Source organism: Xenopus laevis, chromosome 5L (genome assembly GCF_017654675.1).
Source record: "Xenopus laevis strain J_2021 chromosome 5L, Xenopus_laevis_v10.1, whole genome shotgun sequence".
NCBI classification, from domain to species: Eukaryota; Metazoa; Chordata; class Amphibia; order Anura; family Pipidae; genus Xenopus; species Xenopus laevis.
Genome location: NC_054379.1, coordinates 78,177,854 through 78,196,615, shown reverse-complemented (window position 1 = coordinate 78,196,615; position 18,762 = coordinate 78,177,854). Strand labels below are relative to the sequence as shown.

Genomic DNA, 18,762 nt, shown 5'->3' with positions numbered 1-18,762 from the left:
TTAAGGAGCGAGATCTCCACCTTAACCTCATCTATCTTGGATGTAAGGGTGGCGGTGATGGAGGATTGGCAAGCCGCAATTGCAGCCATCATATCTTGAGCGGAAGGCGCAGCCTCCTCTGGAGGGCCTGCAAAAACCTTGGGAGAGGAGGCCTGCTTAGGCGGAGTATTGGGGCTGCGGGCGCCATTTTGATCCATGCTGCGAGCAAACTGCCCCAGCTTTACAGCCGTGTCAGCACGTACCTTTTGCGCTCCTCTGCGCGTATTCTGCTGCGGAAGGTAAGAGCAGTTAGTAGACACCGCTTGAGGGCAATTTCCTGCACGAGAAGGAGCAATTATATGGGCTGAACAGGATTTTTTGCGCGGAGCTCCCGTGTTGCGCTTCCTACCGGCTCAGCATTCGGCTCCGCCCCCCGGGTTTATTTAATGTTTAAATGATTTTAAGCAGATGGTTTGGTGGTCCAAATTATGGAAAGATCTTTTATCCTGTAAACCCCAGGTCCCAAGGAATACAGATACTAGCTCCTATGTTTGTAATACTATATTATAGTAAAACACTCATACTGTAACTACTTGCTGATTTTTTCCATTTAAGGTTTCTGCTTTATGTTTTATTGCCATATAACCATGGGAAAGTTATCTTACAAAATCCAAGATTATTACGTGCTTATTAAATAATAAAAATATATGTATATATTGTAAAAGTATTTTCAAAATGACTCAGAAAAAGAACTCCTGTCAGCAAATATATCTGTCATGTTAATACAGAAATGATTTATGAAAACCAAACAGACTGAGAGAAAAGGTGACCCTTACTAACCTTAAGTTGAGAAACAGACTGCACTTCTCCCTTACTATCAAACTAGGATATAATCTGTTCTTCCAAAAGGCATTGGCACTGTAATTTCAGCATTCTCATTATTTAGTGTGGCAGCTGTAAAAGTTACTGATCTAAAAAAGCAGCTTGACAGGATAATTGTCACACTTAAAGGAACAGTAACTTCAAAAAATGAAAGTATTTTAAAGTAAAAATATAATGCAGTGTTGCCCTGCACTGGTAAAACAGCTGTGTTTGCATCAGAAACACTACTATTGTTTATATAAATAAGCTGCTGCATAGCAATAGAAGCAGCCATTCAAAGGAGAAAAGACTCGGGTTACACAGCAGATAGCAGATAAGCTCTGTAGAAAATAATGGTGTTATCTGTTAACCACTATTTAACCTGTGCCATATAGCCTTTTTTCAGTTGACGCCACTGCTTCATAAAATGCTTTACGGTCACATTCTGTACCTGTGAAAAAGCTCCAAATTCCAGAAAGACTATCAGGCTCCATTTTATTCAAATAATCCAAATATTAAAAAAGTATTTCCTTTTTCTCTTTATTAATAAAACAGTTATTGAACCCAACTAATTTGAATGAATCCTTATAGGAGACAAAACCTGTTAGGTAAAAATGTTATCCCCAACCAAAGGTGCGGTCTAATATCGCACGCATTCCAGTCGTAGATAACAGTATAGTAGTTTTTTTTTTTTTAAAATGCCCGCCAGCGCTATGCTACCTGCACCAGGAGGGAGCTCCCATGCAAGCAGCCTGGTTACTCACATAATGAAAATGTGCCACAAATTGCTTATTATGCGAATGCCTGTGATGTCATATGCGCTTTATCCGCATGCGAGTGACCGGACATGGCTGCTCGCACTGGGAGCTCCTTCTGGGGAGGGGGCATTTTAAAAAAAAAAAAAAAAACAACTCTATTAGCCCCCATACATTAAGTCTACTAAAAAACAATTTAAACATTAAATTAACCCATCAGGATTGTTTTGCCTTCAATAAGGATTAATTATATATTGATTGGGATTGGGTACAAGGTGCTGTTTTATTATTACAGAGAAAAAGTAAATATGTTTTTAACTTTGACTAAAATAGTCTATTAGAGGTCGCCTTATGTAATTCAGAGCTTTCTGGATAATGGGTTTCCTGATAAGGGATCCCATACCTGTACTGCATGACTAAGAACAGAAGTCACTTAAACTATATACAGTGAGATCACAATGGAGTATGCCACAAAGACAGTAGGGCTCATTTTCTAATGGAGTGTGAAGTACAAATAATCAGCACAGTACCGTATATCGTAATCTTTTTCAGAATTCTAGGGTGGTCGTGACCTAAAGCAGTCGGGTGCAACTTTTGCTCAAATGGGAGCAACTTCTGTCATTCGGCAGTCACAACATCAAAAGGCACATTTATGAAGGGTCGAATTTCGAATTCATGAACTTGAAATTCAACCAATTGAAATTTATTATAAAAATCTTTTTTAAACTCTGGTGAATAGAACAGACCAGAAAACTAGAATTGAAATCGAATCAAATTAGATTCTAATTTTAAAAACTTGATTCGAGTTTTTGTGAAACAGTGAAAATTTGCTGAAATGCATTGAAGTCCATGGGAAACAATATTTTCGATGCACAAGAAATTTTTGTTTGACATGTGACAATTTTTTTCACCCATTGGCAAAAAAAAAAATCACTTGTGCCTTTAGGTGTAACACATGAAGGAACTTCCTGTCTGGTTAATACAAGTGTTTTGTATAGGGCTGTTCTGCACCAGAACACACTGCACCATGTCACTCATGCACCAAACTAGGCACAAATGAAAAATTTCATATAGCACTAGTGTAGATAAGCAAAGGCAGGCACAAATGTGTTGCATATGCCATTTATTTGCATTGCACACAGTTCACACCCAACAACTGATTCTTTAGTAATGCTTGAAGACACAGCTGGGAGGCTAAAAGATAGTGACTGCTATATACTCAAGAATAAACCCTTTAAAAAGTGAATCATCTTGAGTGAACAGTTTTCTATTGGGCCTCTAGCACAAAAAGTAGATAGTAATGCCTGGTTCTTGTATGCATTGCAGTTGATTACGTATAGGGTGTCTTTCGTTGGCTGTTTGATCACCCTATGTGCCTTTGCCCTTGGATGCAAAAACTACATTACATGACAGCTGAAGAGCATGTCTTCAAACTTGTTCTAATAATGACCACTTTTTTCTTCAAGTCATTTTCATAATAAATTCTCTTTATGCAAGTAGATTGATGTGTTTACTTCCTTGTAAGTTCCTGGCGCTGATCAATGGGTGGGGGGGGGGCAGCAGCTACCATGGATAGTATGAGATCAGTTGATACAGACATTCTTCTAAATACTGGAAAAAGCTGTAAATGATTTTTGCTCATGTGGCTTTAATAAAGTTGGGCTTTATAGAGTTTGTAAAATATTTTGTCAGTGGTGATTGCATTCTGACTAATAGTTGTTGCTATTCATTTGAGATTATTTGATTAATTTGGTACTTATTATATCCTGTTGATGTGGAGCAAAGTTATTAAGAAATGAAAATTTATTGCCGCACACCACTTACTTGCATATAGGGTGCTTTCAATTCCCAGACTGCGTCCAAGTCCAATAGTATCCAAGCTATGCAAGGGGAAGAAGCACACCAATTCACATGGGCTTAAGCCTTCATCTTGTTTATTGCAGACATTGTGGCACAAGCTTTCGGGGACCAACCCCTTCCTCGGGTGCAAATACTATTTGCACCCGTGTGAATTGGTGAGCAAAGTTATTAGCCAAGTTTGCAATTCTGATTGGCCAGTGTATGGCAATTAGCAGTACTGCATGGGTCCTCATGATCCAAGTGTTTGGAATTTTTTTAGCTGAATATATTTTTGACCAGATTACTTCATATGTGAGCAAATTGGTGGCATACTATTTTGTTCAGCATGCCCAGATTTAGAAGCTTGTGTCTAGCTCTTTTTAAAGTTCAGTTAATTTATTCCGAGTATACAAAGCATTGATTGTAAAGGAAGAGTATTGCAAGTACAACACAGGCTAGACTGTCAGTTGATATACGTAATCAATCTTATAAGTGTAAGCCAATATAGAGCCTAAATGCAGCTTCAGCCAAGGTAGTACATGTGTGTACAGTAAGTACAAAGCGCCTTAGCTGTTAACTATTCTGACTGTACAACAATGAAAGCAAGGGGCTAATATTTAAAACATTCCCTGTCCCAGGGTTTTTCCAAAACCCATTTAATATATAGTTCTTAAAGTGGCGTATATAACACAATTGGTCACCATCTTTTTTTAGTGGTTGTTACTTTTTAACCACCCACCCCATTCAAAACATTTAACTTTCTGTTTAATAAATTAGGCTTAACTGTCCTGTAATATAATTTGATTGGCCATAATTCTATGTTGTCAGAGTTGCAATCTTTTGGTTTCTCTTAATTAAGTGACATTATGGTTGCAACCATCTGCTTCCTGAAATGAATCACGGGGAGAGAAATACAGTGTGGTCACAGAAATGCTCTTTATGTTGTTGTTGTTGTTGTTCTGTATCTTTTAAGTAATTCTTCCCTGAAACGATACATGAGAAGTGATATGCTTGGCATTATGGAGCTACACAAAGCTTGTGTCAGTCTGTGTTCCCCCCTGGAAAATACACATATTGATTTTCTTTTTTTTGTTTCAGCCAGAAATACATAGAAGTGCATGATAACTTTACAAACCTCATCTCTGTGTGTAGCAGTTGGTTTGAATAGGTTAAGCGTGTAATGCCAACATATGCTCTACTTCCTACAGGTTAGTGAAAGATGCTCCTTGGGATGAAGTTCCCTTGGCACACTCTCTGGTCGGCTTTGCTACTGCGTATGACTTTCTCTACCACTCCTTTAGCAAGCAACAGAAGGTGAGGTTTCTAGAGGTTATTGCCAACGCCTCAGCAAATATGTATGAAACCTCATTCAGGAGAGGCTGGGGCTTTCAGTACATTCACAACCATCAACCCACTAATTGTGTGGCCCTGCTCACTGGAAGTTTGGTGATGATGAATCAAGGTAGGCAACTCTGCAGTAACACAGTACACATTGTTATAACAGTTTACAAACTGTCTGTGCATGCCACGTATAAATCAATTTTAATTAATGTGCTTTCATTAACAGAACTTGAGCTAATATCACACCTGATGGTGGAGGGTAGATCTCTGCTGAAAAATGCTCGAATGAGCTTTTTTTAATGGATATCAGCCTGTTAGCTTTACCTGCACTTCAGGGATGTTGTTTCCCATAGATATATATAGGAAGCAGTACCCGATGTAGAACGGCATTTTAACTGCCTGTTTTTGCCCTGATGGCAGCAGCAAAGACACCACATTAGACATTAGCTAAAATTCTGTTAATAAAGATACATTTATTAAAACAGAGTTTCGATAACAAGAATCTCAAATATTCCACAATACGGTGCCTTGCTATTTGCCTTAATATTAGGGATGCACCAAATTCAGATTTGGCCAGGCACATGGATTCAGTGTATGCCTACTTACTATTTTACATACTATTAGGTGACTAAAAGTTGAATAGAACAGTGTCTGAATAAAATAAAACCTCTAGTGCATGAGTGCCCATACTTTATTAATGCAAGGTCTACTTCTAGTGATGTTGGCTCATTATGATCTACATCCATAAAATCAGTTAGCATTCTGTTCCATGGAAAATATTACTTTATTGATTTATGAGAAAATGTATCTTGCTACATTTAACAAACCACTATTTCTTATGTGACCTTAAAGTAATAACTGCATGAAAAGCATGAAATAGAAGGTGTCTTGAGATCTACTAAACACCAGCTAAAGGTACATCCCAATCTACCTTTTGGGCACCCCTGCTCTAGTGGGAGAAATATTTATTTTTTGTGCTTTAGGTGCCACTTGCTCTTTTTCTATGTTTACTATACACCACACACTACACGGCCAAAAGCATCTGGATACTTTATTAGCTTAATGGACCAATGTATTGCTTGAGTTCCATTACAACATAACTCTTTATAGCTATGATGGGAATCTGAATTGAATGCCAACAGCAGTCATTACAACAGTTAGACAACATCTGGATGGATGCTTATAATGTATAACTGCCTTTATCTTAGGTTACCTGCAAGAGTCCTATTTTTGGACAAAGCAAGTGTTGACAATCATGGAGAAGTCTATAGTTCTATTAAATGATGTGACGGATGGCTCTCTCTATGAGGGAGTGGCTTATGGCAGCTACACCACCAGATCGCTCTTTCAGTACATGTTCCTTGTTCAGAGGCATTTCGACATAAATCACTTCAACCATCATTGGCTAAAAGAGCACTTTGCATTCATGTACAGAACCATACTACCAGGTAAGAAATACAAAAAAAGGGGGGAAAACATATTTTTCTTTTAAGGTTTTTTATGGAAAAGGCTATAATATAAAGCCACTAGATTTAAATATACACAGCCCGGGCATTCCCTCTGCTTTATAAAATGGCAAGAATATCTCCTCACTGTAAAATGTGGATCCGATTATAAAAATATGTCACTGTGGTTACACTTGCAAATGCTACACATTCCTCTCTTAACCAAAATACTCATCTTCATATATATAAGTTGAAAAATACCTTAGGACAATGAACAGGGGCTGATTTGGTTGGAGACTAGATCCTCATATTGTCCGGCCTTCAACCTCTTGCTTTTGTCACACTACAGCTTCCAGCATCCCACCAACAGACTTGGAGCCTTATTTGGTAAAATTCAACTTTGCAGGAAAAAACGCGAACAAGAAAAAAAAATGCAAGCTATTTTTCTTTTTTTTTTTTCCTCAACTATTCGAGATTTCAAAAAATACTTTTGTTTTTTTTTTTCATGTCCATGTTGTTTTCCCCTCCGTTTTTCTCTCAAATCAAGTTAAAAACGCCAACTTGATTTTTAATAAAACAGCATCTTGGCTTATGTAGGTCCTGAGTTCTGATGCAATAACAGCTGGACAACTCGTATACCTTTCTTTGGTCAGTTACACAGTGTCTTATATTGCACTGCAGTGCACAAAGCTTGCTATGTTAATATGTGCATGATGTTTAATAGAAAGGTCACATATCACAAAACTTTAATTATTGCATAAAATGTGCTTTCATTATAGCATAAAAAACATCCTCATTGGAAACGGTGCGAATATATAAATTGCTGCATTCTGCTTATACTTGGAATTTGTATCTTTTTAAGACATGATTCATATTCATGATTCATAAAAGTATTAGCCATAATATTTTTGTATCAGAAGGTTATACAGTATTAATCCAACTTGGAAAATAGTTTTCAAAATTGGCATCTTGTATGACTACTGGAGAGGCACCAACGGGCTGAGATGACAGGGTGCGGCATCAAAATAAGATCCTTAACAATAAAGTCCAGAGATTTCCTCAGCATATGAATCTCTTAATTCCATTTTTTTGCCTCACTTCTTGAGGGTTTTAGAGCAAGTAATACTGTTTTAATTAATGTTTCTATTGTCAGAATTTTTTTTTTCTATTCAGGGAGATTATGTAGATTCATCCAAACCTTACTAACCACCTTCTGCTACTGTTTCAGTTGATAATTTCATGGTTCCTTCTGTGAGTTAGGAAATAAAGGGCGGATTGAGGACACATTACTGGCAGGGCTTACCACTTAAAGGAGCCCCCGGAGACCTGTGTATTTGCTATTAAAGTGTGCTTTTGTTTTTTAGGCTTTCAGAGAACTGTGGCCATAGCAGATTCCAATTATAATTGGTTTTATGGACCTGAGAGTCAATTGGTGTTTTTAGACAAATATGTCTTGAGAAATGGAAGTGGTAATTGGCTGGCTGAACAGATTCACGCAAACAGAGTGCAAGAAGGTCCTGGAACACCAGCTAAAGGGCAGCGTTGGTGCACCCTTCATACTGAGTTTATTTGGTAAGTATGAGTTTGGAAAGCTGCTGGAATTTGTAATCCAACTACAGATAGGGGGCCAGCATGTTGCCTTAAACTGCTTACTATGAAGACAAAGACTGTTCTGTAGTAACAAATGTTTATATTTAAAATGTAATTGTTCCAGAAGCATTAATAGAAGTGTATTCAATTTATCCTAGGGAAATGCCAACTCTAATACTAAACTCTAGTGGGGGAATGTAATAAAAGTCGTTAACTGAAAAAATATTCGCAATGCGAAAAATTATGCCTCTGTGCGAACAAATTTGCCTTTGTGCAAATCTAATATAGCTTTTGCGAACCCGGAAACTGTTTAGCGACCACTTCCGACAGTGGAAGAAGGTTTGCGAATTTTATAGTTAGCGCCAGTGCGCAGTGAATGTAATAAAACTTCTTACTAAAAATGTTGTTATGTTTGCACCAAAAGATTACGACACCTTCAAGCTCTTCTTAAAAGTGGGCGATGCGCAATTAAAATTCGCAATGCGCAATTAAAATTTGCAATGTAATAAGAGTATTAATCTTCTTATTTGTGCTAATTGTTTTGCTCTTTGCGACTTTTATTACATTCCCCCATAATACTTTTTTTAGCCCCACCTGCTTGTCCAACAACTGTTTAAAGATGTTGATTTGCCTGTGTATGGGCCCCCTCAAATGGCCATGGTAGATATCTGTCCAAAAATCTGCCAGATATCTATTGGGTAGGTTTGAAAATCCCTTATCGTGGGGACCTCCTCTTCTGCTGGCATAGGCACCAGTTATATTCTGATCAATGGCCTGGGGGCTAAACAATGAGATCAGCCAAGTTGGCCCAGAATGTGGATGGCCAAATCAGGCAAGATCTTAATTTGTATGGTGAGCTAAAGTTATTGACTTGCAGGACAAGAGTAGGCAGGATTAACAATCTGCAATCTAACCTCCATAATTATAAGACTGGGCAGGGCTTAGTAACTATCACTACTATTGACAGCCAGCATTAATTTTGATTCACTCTAATGCTCTACTTTTGTTATTTCATGTGTCTAGTTGTATATTTATAATGAAAGAGATTAAGAATAAATATACTTTGTTTTGATACAGGTATGATGCAACTTTACAGTCTACACCTCCACCAGATTTTGGCACACCTCAGCTTCACTTCTTTGAAGACTGGGGAGTTGTGACTTATGGAAGTTCCCTACCCGCAGAAATTAACAGGCCTTTTCTTTCCTTTAAATCCGGAAAACTTGGAGGCCGTGCTATATTTGATATTGTTCATGAAAACAAGTACAAAGACTGGATTAAAGGATGGAGAAATTTTAATGCTGGACATGAGCATCCTGATCAGAACTCTTTTACATTTGCTCCTAACGGATTTCCTTTTATAACTGAAGCTTTATATGGACCAAAATATACTTTTCTAAATAATGCTTTAATGTTTTCACCTTCTGTGTCTGAGAGCTGCTTTGCTCCATGGCAAGGTCAGGTCACAGAAGACTGTCATTCTAAATGGCTGAAATACAAGCAAGGAGAAGCTGCAGACTGTCAAGGAAGGGTGGTTGCTGCTGTGGAGAAATCTGGGTTTGTTTTTATCAGGGGTGAAGGGGTTGGAGCTTACAATCCTAACTTGAAATTGAAAAGTGTTCAAAGAAATCTTATCCTGCTACATCCACAGTTGTTACTCCTTGTAGACCATATTCACTTAGACAGTGGCAGCACTCTGAAGGCAACTTCAAGCTTTTTCCACAATGTGGATATGCCTTTTGAGGCAACCTCCATTGATAGTGTTCATGGAGCAATAATTAGGCACAAAGATGGAATGTATAAGATGTACTGGATGGATGACACTGGTCTGAGTGAGAGAGCAGTCATTACTTCAGTTTCTTACCCACAGGGTTATCCATACAATGGAACTAATTATGTGAATGTCACAACTTACCTCAGGAAACCTATAACAAGAGCCATACATGTTTTCATAGGACCTTCTGTGGATGTTGAGAGCTTCAGTGTCCATGGAGACTATCAGCAAGTTGATGTGTATCTTGCTACTAGTGAACATGCATATGCTGCTTACATTTTCACGGGAGAAACACCTAGCCAGTCCATCTATGCTAAAGTAGTTGCAGATAGACAGAAATTTGTCTTTGACAAGACCTCTGCCATCAGGAGCTCTTCTCCAGAGGAAGTCAAAGATTATTCTGCAATTGTTGAGCAGAATCTCCAGCACTTTAAGCCTGTTTTTCAGGAAATGGAGAAGCAGATTTTATCTCATGTCAGAAACACAGCCAGCTTCAGAAGGACAGCCGAACGTCTGCTTAGGTTTACAGATAAAAGGAACACAGAGGAGGCTATTGAAAAAATATTTTCTGTATCTCAGCAGCAGAAGCAGCAAGGCAGAACCAAAAAAACCAGGAAGGCCACAAGAAACAACAAATTTATAAATGCCATACCAGACTTATTTGCGCAAATAGAAGTCAACGAGAAGCAGACACGCCAAAAAGCCATGGCTCTGGCACAGAGTGAACTTCCAGTCAATGAAGAAGAAGAAATGAAAGACCTTTTGGACTTTGTAGATGAACCTCAAGTCAAGCCCAAACCTGCTTCTGTTAGTAAACATGCACCCCCTCATATGTTTACAACTTTCCACAGCGGGACTTCATCAATTTCAGCCTCTTACACCAAACTGTTTTTAATTCTAAATATTGCCATCTTCATAGTTCTGCTAGTGCTACAGCTGTCTCGATTCTTAAAGCCAAAGGGTGTGCAGCAGAAAAGATGTTTGTATGCTATACTTGCATTAGATTTTTGCATACTGATGTGGCTGTATTCATCATGTTATCGGTCTCAGTGTTAGAAAGCAGGCATGTCAAACCTGTAGCTCTTTAACTGTTAAGCTAGATCTCCCAGCAACAAGTGTCTAGTGTATACTTGAAATTGATGCTTAAAGGAGAACTAAACCCCCCCCCCCCCGACAAAGGTCCCCAGCCATGAAATGAGCCCCCTCCCCACCGAGTCTATTGCAGTGAACAGTGTCTCTCATAGTAAAGATGACCTCTACAAGCAGAAATGTGCAGCGGAGTCAGCAAACTCCATCTTCTGAAAATTCTTGTTCTCTTCCAATCAGTTTGGCTACACAGAGCTTGCTGACGCATGTGCAGTTGAAGATACCCTGGGACTGCCTTCAACTGCGCATGCGCCAGCAAGCTCTGTGTAGCCAAACTGATTGGAAAAGAACGTTGTCACATGTTAGGAACCCAAGTGATTACAATCACTTACCTGATACCCTGGACAAGTGATAATATGAGCAGAAAAATGCACAGTCCTGGGGTACTTCTGAGCAAGCACAATGGAGTCTACCCTTGATCCTGTATTGACGCCTGCACAATAGAACAATAGCTGCACACGAACAAAGGGAGGATCGCTCTGTGGTGCTCGCTCACTAATACCCTGGGCCAGTGCAATTTTATGCTAACAGGAGAATCGGCTGGGGTATCAGGTAAGTGATTATAATCACTGGGGAGTGCCTAACGTGGCAATCTTTCCTTCTCCTTTCAGTTGCATTTGTTGTGTTGTAGATTTGTTTGTGTTCCACAGCACAGTAAAGCTGTGTGACTTTACTTCATTGTACAGGTATGGGATTCGATATCCAGAAACCATTTATCTAGAAAGTCCCAAATTAAGGGAAGACCCTCTCCCATAAACTCCATTTTACAAAAAATTTAATGTTTAAATTACATTTAAATTAAATTAAACTTTTTTAAAAATTATTTTCTTTTTTTAGCGTAATAATAAAACCGTACCCTGTGCTTGATCCTTATTGGAGGCAGAACACCCCTGTTGGGTTTATTTAACGTTTAAATGATTTTTAGTCAATTTAATGGAGATCCAAATGACTGAGCAGCCCCTTATCTGGAAAAAAGGGTGTGAATATTAGTGTTGAACAGAGAAAAATGAACTTAATGCAGCACAGTTTGTGGGTCCTAGATTTGATTCCAGCCAAGGTACTATGTTCATGGAGTTTATTATTAGTTTACTCTGGGTACTTGCTTCTACTTTACAAAAATAAACTGGCAGGTTAATTTGATCCTGATGAAATTGATCCTAGTATGTGTAAATAGAACAAGGACTTTGACTGTAAGCTGCGCCGAGGCAGACTTACAAGAAAAAACATGCTTCAGAGTATAATGGCTCTATATAAAAAAAGAGTAGAAGTTGAATTGCTGTGTTGTGCAACATCTGCAAATCCTCAACATGGCCAATGAAATGTAAAGTGATCATGGGTATATGCCCACACAATCATTAATGCATTGTAAGAATGATTTTGACATTTGTTTGTTTTTTAAATTTCACCCTGCCCTTATTCTTACAAACAGGGGTCCTCCACCTCAAAACTGTTTTTGCATACTAAAAGAAAATGTAATTGTAATGTACATTAAACATTTTTAATGGTTTTAAAGTTATCGTTAAATGTATCTGTGATTAAGTATAAGAAGTATGTCAGGCTGTTTATATTCTCTGCACTGCTGCCTCTGACTCTTGAGACAATGTAGCAGAAACCAGCTAGAATAGGACACCTCTTATATTGTATCGAGAGCAAGACCCAGACAACAAAAAGGGATAAACAAACACTATATTTTCTTTCATTATGCAACAAATGATTTTTGGATGCCGGGCCCTCTACTTTACTTGGAGGAAATGGTTTCATCAGTTACACTTTTGTTTGGGCATCAGCTACTTTTTTGGAATTTAGTGACTGATTAATAAAACCTCTTCAACATATTCTTTGTTTTATTTTACCAATAATAATTCTATGATAAAGAATAACATGGTTAGTATGTATATTATATTTAGAGTAGATTGCCGCATTGTATCCTACCGAATGGGAGGCTGCACGGTGAACAGGAGATTACAGATATGAAAATATAATGCTGTTTCTTTGTGTGCAGCTCCTAAATGCAGTGGTGGTATCAACTTTCTTTCAATTTCCTTTTACAAATATTGTGCACAGAGACGTATCCATATTTACATTTATTGATGAGCTTATCAGAGTTGCAATACTGCATTCTCTGCAATAAACCCATATCCCCAGTGGCCAAATTATTATTTCTATACATCTCTTTGCCTCCTATTTCATTTTCACTCGCTTCTCTTTCATGCTCCTCCTCTTTCACTTGAGGCATGGAGGTATCATCTACAATTGTGCCCGGGGTATCACTGGGTGTACAGAGGCATAACTGCAGCCATATTTGTATAGGGAAGGGGTCTGGTGCTTCCATCTGCAGCCTGAGAGCAAGCTGTGCTATTAGATGCTACAATGGGCTGTTGCCACAACGTACTAAACAACTAGTGGAGAAACAGCACACCTTACATTCCCAATATCCTCCTTCTTTATCCTCCTTCTTGGTGCTCAGTGTTGGGGGAATCTGCAACCTCTGTTACAGTGCATGAAGAAATTCACCAGCACACAAGAGATGCATTTAGCAGGGCAAGCCCTTGTAATTTTATTTAAAGCAATGTGCAGCATTTCGGGGACACGCCCCTTTGTCAAGCATAGTGCATGCGTGGAACAGAAAACATTTAAGGGCTCTTACAGACGAGCGTTTTTACCTGCGCTCCCCTGCGTTCCGTTTTTCTGCGTTCATTCGCAGCGGAGCGCAGGAATAGACGCATTACATTTTTTCCAATGGGGCTGTACTCACACAGGCGCGTGTAGGCGCCGAACGCAGGAAAAATGCAGCATGTTGCGTCTGAGTACAGCCCCATTGGAAAAAATGTAATGCGTCTATTCCTGCGCTCCCCTGCGGCTGAATGCAGAAAAACGGAACGCAGGGGAGCGCAGGTAAAAAAGCTCCTCTGTAAGAGCCCTAAGGTTGCTCCCTCATGAACCAATTAGCAATTAATTAACCCAATAGTTGATGAAACCAATTAAGTCCAAATGAGACATTCCAATAGATAAGCCCAAAGTCTCAATTCCCTTGTGGTTAAACTAAAGCTTGAATTGAAACAGTAACCTAATGAAAGGAAATAAAAAAATGTCCAACAAACCCAATAGCAACAAAAGTATCATACAAATAAATTACACAGTATTAAAGTATCCATTAATAACCCTACGTATTAAGGGAAGGGTAAAAGGAAAATTACCTGTCCCTGGAGGGTAATCAGAATATGCTTATCTGAAAGGAAGAGGAAGCAAATTTTGTATTAGAACATAGCACCAATGTTGTTCATAAAAAAACAGGACATTTTATACTCTTCATTTAAACCTTTAGGGGATCTGGTTTGAAGTACGCAGATCCAATAACACTCTCTCTGTGAGAGTAACCTTTTATCTTGTCCTTGTTTAGCCTTAACTTTTCCCAAGATCTGCCAACAAATTTGTGCCACCCTGTGGCCATGTGTAAAAAAATGCCTACCTAGTAAAGTTTCTTTTTTAATTTTCCTTAAATCTTTATCTTTGTTTCTTTCTTTGTTTTAATTAGGATTAGTGGATATTGGTGGTGGCTGTTAGTTCCTTATAGTGGATTTATGCTCATTTAACCTGATCTTAATGGGTCTAGTTGTCTGGCCAACATATGCCAGACCGCAGGGACATTTCAAAAGATAGATCAAATTACTAGTATCACATGTTAAACACAGTTAAAGGTTTGTTTACATGTGATACTAGTTGCTGTTGGGTTTGTTGGACATTTTTTTATTTCCTCTCATTAGATTACTGTTTCAATGATTTCATTTCAAGGTTTAGGGCTCTTACTCACTGGCGTTCTGACCTGCGCTCCCCTGCGTTCCGTTTTTTGGCGTTCAGCCGCAGGGGAGCGCAGGAATAGACGCATTTCATTATTTCAAATGGGGCTGTACTCACTCAGGCACGTGTAGGCGCCGAACGCAGGAAAAATGCAGCATGTTGCGTCTCAACCTGCGTTCGGCGCCTACACGCGCCTGAGTGAGTACAGCCCCATTTGAAATAATGACATGCGTCTATTCCTGCGCTCCCCTGCGGCTGAACGCCAAAAAACGGAACGCAGGGGAGCGCAGGTCAGAACGCCAGTGAGTAAGAGCCCTAAAACACAAGGGAATTGAGACTTTGGACTTATCTATTGGAATGTCTCGTTTGAACTTAATTGGTTTCATCAATTATTGTGTTAATTAATTACTAATTGGTTCATGAGGGAACACTCTTAGGGCTCTTACTCACGAGCAGTTGTAGCTGCGCTCCCCTGCGTTCCATTTTTCTGCGTTCAGCCGCAGGGGAGCGCAGGAATAGACGCATTTCCAATGGGGCTGTTCTCACATAGGCGCGTGTAGGCGCCTACACGCGCCTGTGTGAGTACAGCCCCATTGGAAAAAATGTAATGCGTCTATTCCTGCGCTCCCCTGCGGCTGAACGCAGAAAAATGGAACGCAGGGGAGCGCAGCTACAACCGCTCGTGAGTAAGAGCCCTTAAATTTTTTCTGTTCCACGCATGCACTATGCTTGACAAAGGAAGAGACCTGCGGCACAACTGATGCAATTGATTAAGTGATCAGTATTTATTCAGCTCACAAACAAAGCGGCAACGTTTCGGGCCTCCACTGGGCCCTTTATCAAGCCTATTGGTGTAAAACATGTGACAAACATTTATAGTGGAAGAGGGGTGTAATTACGCCTCTCATCCCTCCCCCAAGGTCAAAGTTCACAGTGTCCATATTTTATTCTTCGTAGTTCATAGTCCATAACAACCAATGTCCAAAATGTTATTTTCTGTAGATATGGCACTATACAATTGCAAATAGTGTATCCAAAATATAAATATATCAAAAACATTGTGACACATTGTGATAAAAGTGATACTAAAATTGAAACATAAAGGAAGTAGATGCTGAAAGGAATTGATCTATACAGGCCTGAGATATCATCTGGCACCCATGTGGCATAAAGTACTCAGCACTCTTCATGAGACACTTCATCGTATGTACAAATTGGTACCGATACTCAGGATGTTTCCTGTAGATCATGCTCCTTTAAAAAAAACAAAGAGATTATTAAAAACATAAATATAATACACATATTGAATCAGTCATTTATTTTCTACACCATTAAAAGCACCATTATGAACAGGACTCCATACCTAATATTTAAGATTGCTGGGGTATAGTCCCTATTCAGCCCTCGAGGCCAAATCGTATCCAGTCTGTGTATCCACCGCATTTCCAATTTCTTAAGCATCAAGATCCTGTCACCACCCCGTCTAGGACTTCTACTGAGTCAATGACCTGAAAGCGCAATTGACTAACTTGTGTCTAGCCTCCTGAAAGTGAGCTGGAACCGGGAGGGCTGTCAGTTGTTTACGAATCGTGGATTTGTGCTTGGAAATGCGGTCTTTGACCTTTTGTGTGGTTTCTCCAATATAGAGCAAGCACAGGGGCATTTCAATAAATAGACCACATAAGAGGAATCACATGTATAGTAATTCTTTATAGTATATTTTTTACCCGAATGTGGATGATAAAACACGTCCACCTTGGTAACTGAGTTACATTGTGTGCAGTTGAGACAGGGAAAAGGGCCGAATTTTGGATTACATAAAAAGCGTGTGGACTGCTGTTTCAGAGGTCCAATATCAGCTTTTACTAATCGGTCTTTAAGGTTTCTGGCGCGTTTATAGGCCATTAGTGGTGGTTGCTGAAATGCCAGTATGTTGGACAAACATGATGTAAGCAAATGCCAGTGTTTATGTATGATTTTAGTAACATGTTTGCTGGCAGTAGAAAAACCTGAAACAAAAACCATCCTATTTTCATTAGTTTTGTTTCTACTTGGGGGTTGTAGTAGCTCATCCCTACTCTTATTGTTAATTAGAGATAGACCCTTATTTAGAACATCCTCAGGGTACCCCCTCTCTTTGAAACGGTCAGTCATTTCTTCAATTCTCTTTGTGTATATATGTGGATCAGATACGATTCTTTTAACCCTCGAGAATTGTGTATACGGAAGGGAACATTTGAGGGAACGCGGATGGAAGCTATCAAAATGTAGGAGACTATTTTTGTCAGTTGATTTTCTAAAAAGGTCAGTTTCCAATTTTATTCCCCTTCTGAAAATGTTAACATCCAAAAACCTAATGCAATTTTTGTCACTTGTCCATGTGAATTTAATGGAAGATTCCATATTATTTAGGAAGCCTATAAAGGCTGTCAATGTGTCAGAGGGGCCTTCCCATACCATTAGTAGGTCATCTATATAGCGAACGTATAGTCGACAGTGGGCTTTGTAAAGGGGGTGTGTATATACCATGTGTGTTTCTAAGTAAGCCATAAAAAGGTTGGCATAACTTGGTGCCACATTACTCCCCATCGCTGTCCCCTGTTGTTGTAAGTAGAAAGTATCCCCAAAAAGAAAGTAATTTTGATGTAGGATAATCTCCAACAGATCAATAATGAATGTTTTTCGGGGTGTAGTGTAGTCACTATTGTCCAGAAAGTATTTCACAGCTGTGAGACCTGAAGAATGTTTAATGGAGGTATAAAGGCTGGAAACATGAAGGCTGACAAAATTATATTATGTAACGGTAATTGTAAAGATTCCAAAATTGTGAGTAAATGTTTTGTATCTTTTACATAGGAGGTGGTATTATGTACTAGGGGTTGTAAAATCTTGTCCACATATATTGCCAGTGGACTGAGTACTGAATCTGTGCCTGCCACTATTGGACGTCCAGGGTTTTTTTCCATGTTTTCATGGATTTTTGGCAGTGTAAAATACAAGGGTTATTGGATTAGTTTTAATTAAGAAATCCTTCAAATGATCATCAATTATGCCGTCATCCACTGCCTGGTACACCCTGGACATAATGCACTGCTGTATAGAGATTAATGGGTTAACAGATCTTTTTATAAATCTCTGCATCTGATAGTTGTTCATTAATTTCTGACAGATAAAAATCCCTGTCCATAACTACCAGTGCACCCTCCTTATCTGCAGGCTTAATGATCAACTTATCATTGTTCATGAGATCCATAAAACATTTTTCTCTCTCTCTCATATTGGGATATTGATCACATATAGTTGAACGTTGGAGTTTTTCTTTCAATTTAGATATATCTTTTTCAACCAATTTCACATACGCCTCAACCACATTGTCATTACAAGGTGGTGTGAATGTACTTTTGTTTTTTAAGTCCACCTGTTTCAATGATAATTGTGAATGTCCCAGTCCTGCATTGGTATATGTACTTCCTAATGAGGCTGGTAATTTAGCAAAATAACTTTTCAAACGGAGTAAAACTTTTGCAAGTCTATATCAAGTGAAAATGTATCACAATTGCTAGTGGGGGAATAAGATAGGCCTTTTTGTAGGACAGTTATTTGTTCAGAGGATAATACAGCATTGGAAATGTTATATACTTACGTTTTTAGTAGCTGTTCCGTGTTGTCCGATTGGGCAGTTGTCTCCTCTCTGTTATTACCCCCTGTGGGTAATATTGGTTGCGGTGTTCCCGAAACGTTGCAAATTGCATTAAATAGAATTGCAAGGGCTTGCCCTGCTAAATGCATCTCTTGTGTGCCGGTGAAATTCTCCATGCACTGTTGCCACAACGTGGAATATCAGCACAACTATGAGTTACAAAGGTAACATCAGAAATGTTAATACTAACAGTTTTTATGAGGTGTCATTCTTGACCCTGGGGGCACAAGTGCAAGAGCACTAAGGGGTGCATGAGACCAAGGCAGTAAATCGGATGTCAAAATCATTCCTATTAAGGTGGTCAATAAAATCCAACCCAGTTTGTATCGTCACTGCCTTAATTCCCAAAATCATGTCAAAGGAAAGAGCCCACGTAATGAGAACATCTTGTCCCTGGTGAAGGAAGCATATAAGGAGTGCCCCATTTACTGATCCAATGTGCAAACCTGACTCTTACCAGATTAGTACCATATACAAAAAAATAAGAGCAACTTGATACACAACACTAGAATAGGCAAGTAGACAAAGAGCTGT

The 18,762-nt window shown here is 39.0% G+C and overlaps 1 protein-coding gene across 2 annotated transcripts in view; it reads left to right on the top strand.

The window, feature by feature from the left end:
* Nucleotides 1-12,565, top strand: part of dse.L (dermatan sulfate epimerase L homeolog) — a 32,870-nt gene extending 20,305 nt beyond the window's left edge. For both annotated transcript variants that reach the window (XM_018263281.2, XM_018263282.2), the window contains 4 exons: nucleotides 4,643-4,896; nucleotides 5,984-6,223; nucleotides 7,585-7,792; nucleotides 8,888-12,565. In XM_018263281.2, coding sequence (XP_018118770.1) covers nucleotides 4,643-4,896; nucleotides 5,984-6,223; nucleotides 7,585-7,792; nucleotides 8,888-10,640 — 2,455 coding nt within the window. In that variant the 3' untranslated portion in view covers nucleotides 10,641-12,565. The remainder of the gene's footprint in view (nucleotides 1-4,642; nucleotides 4,897-5,983; nucleotides 6,224-7,584; nucleotides 7,793-8,887) is intronic.
* Nucleotides 12,566-18,762: the final 6,197 nt, after the last annotated feature.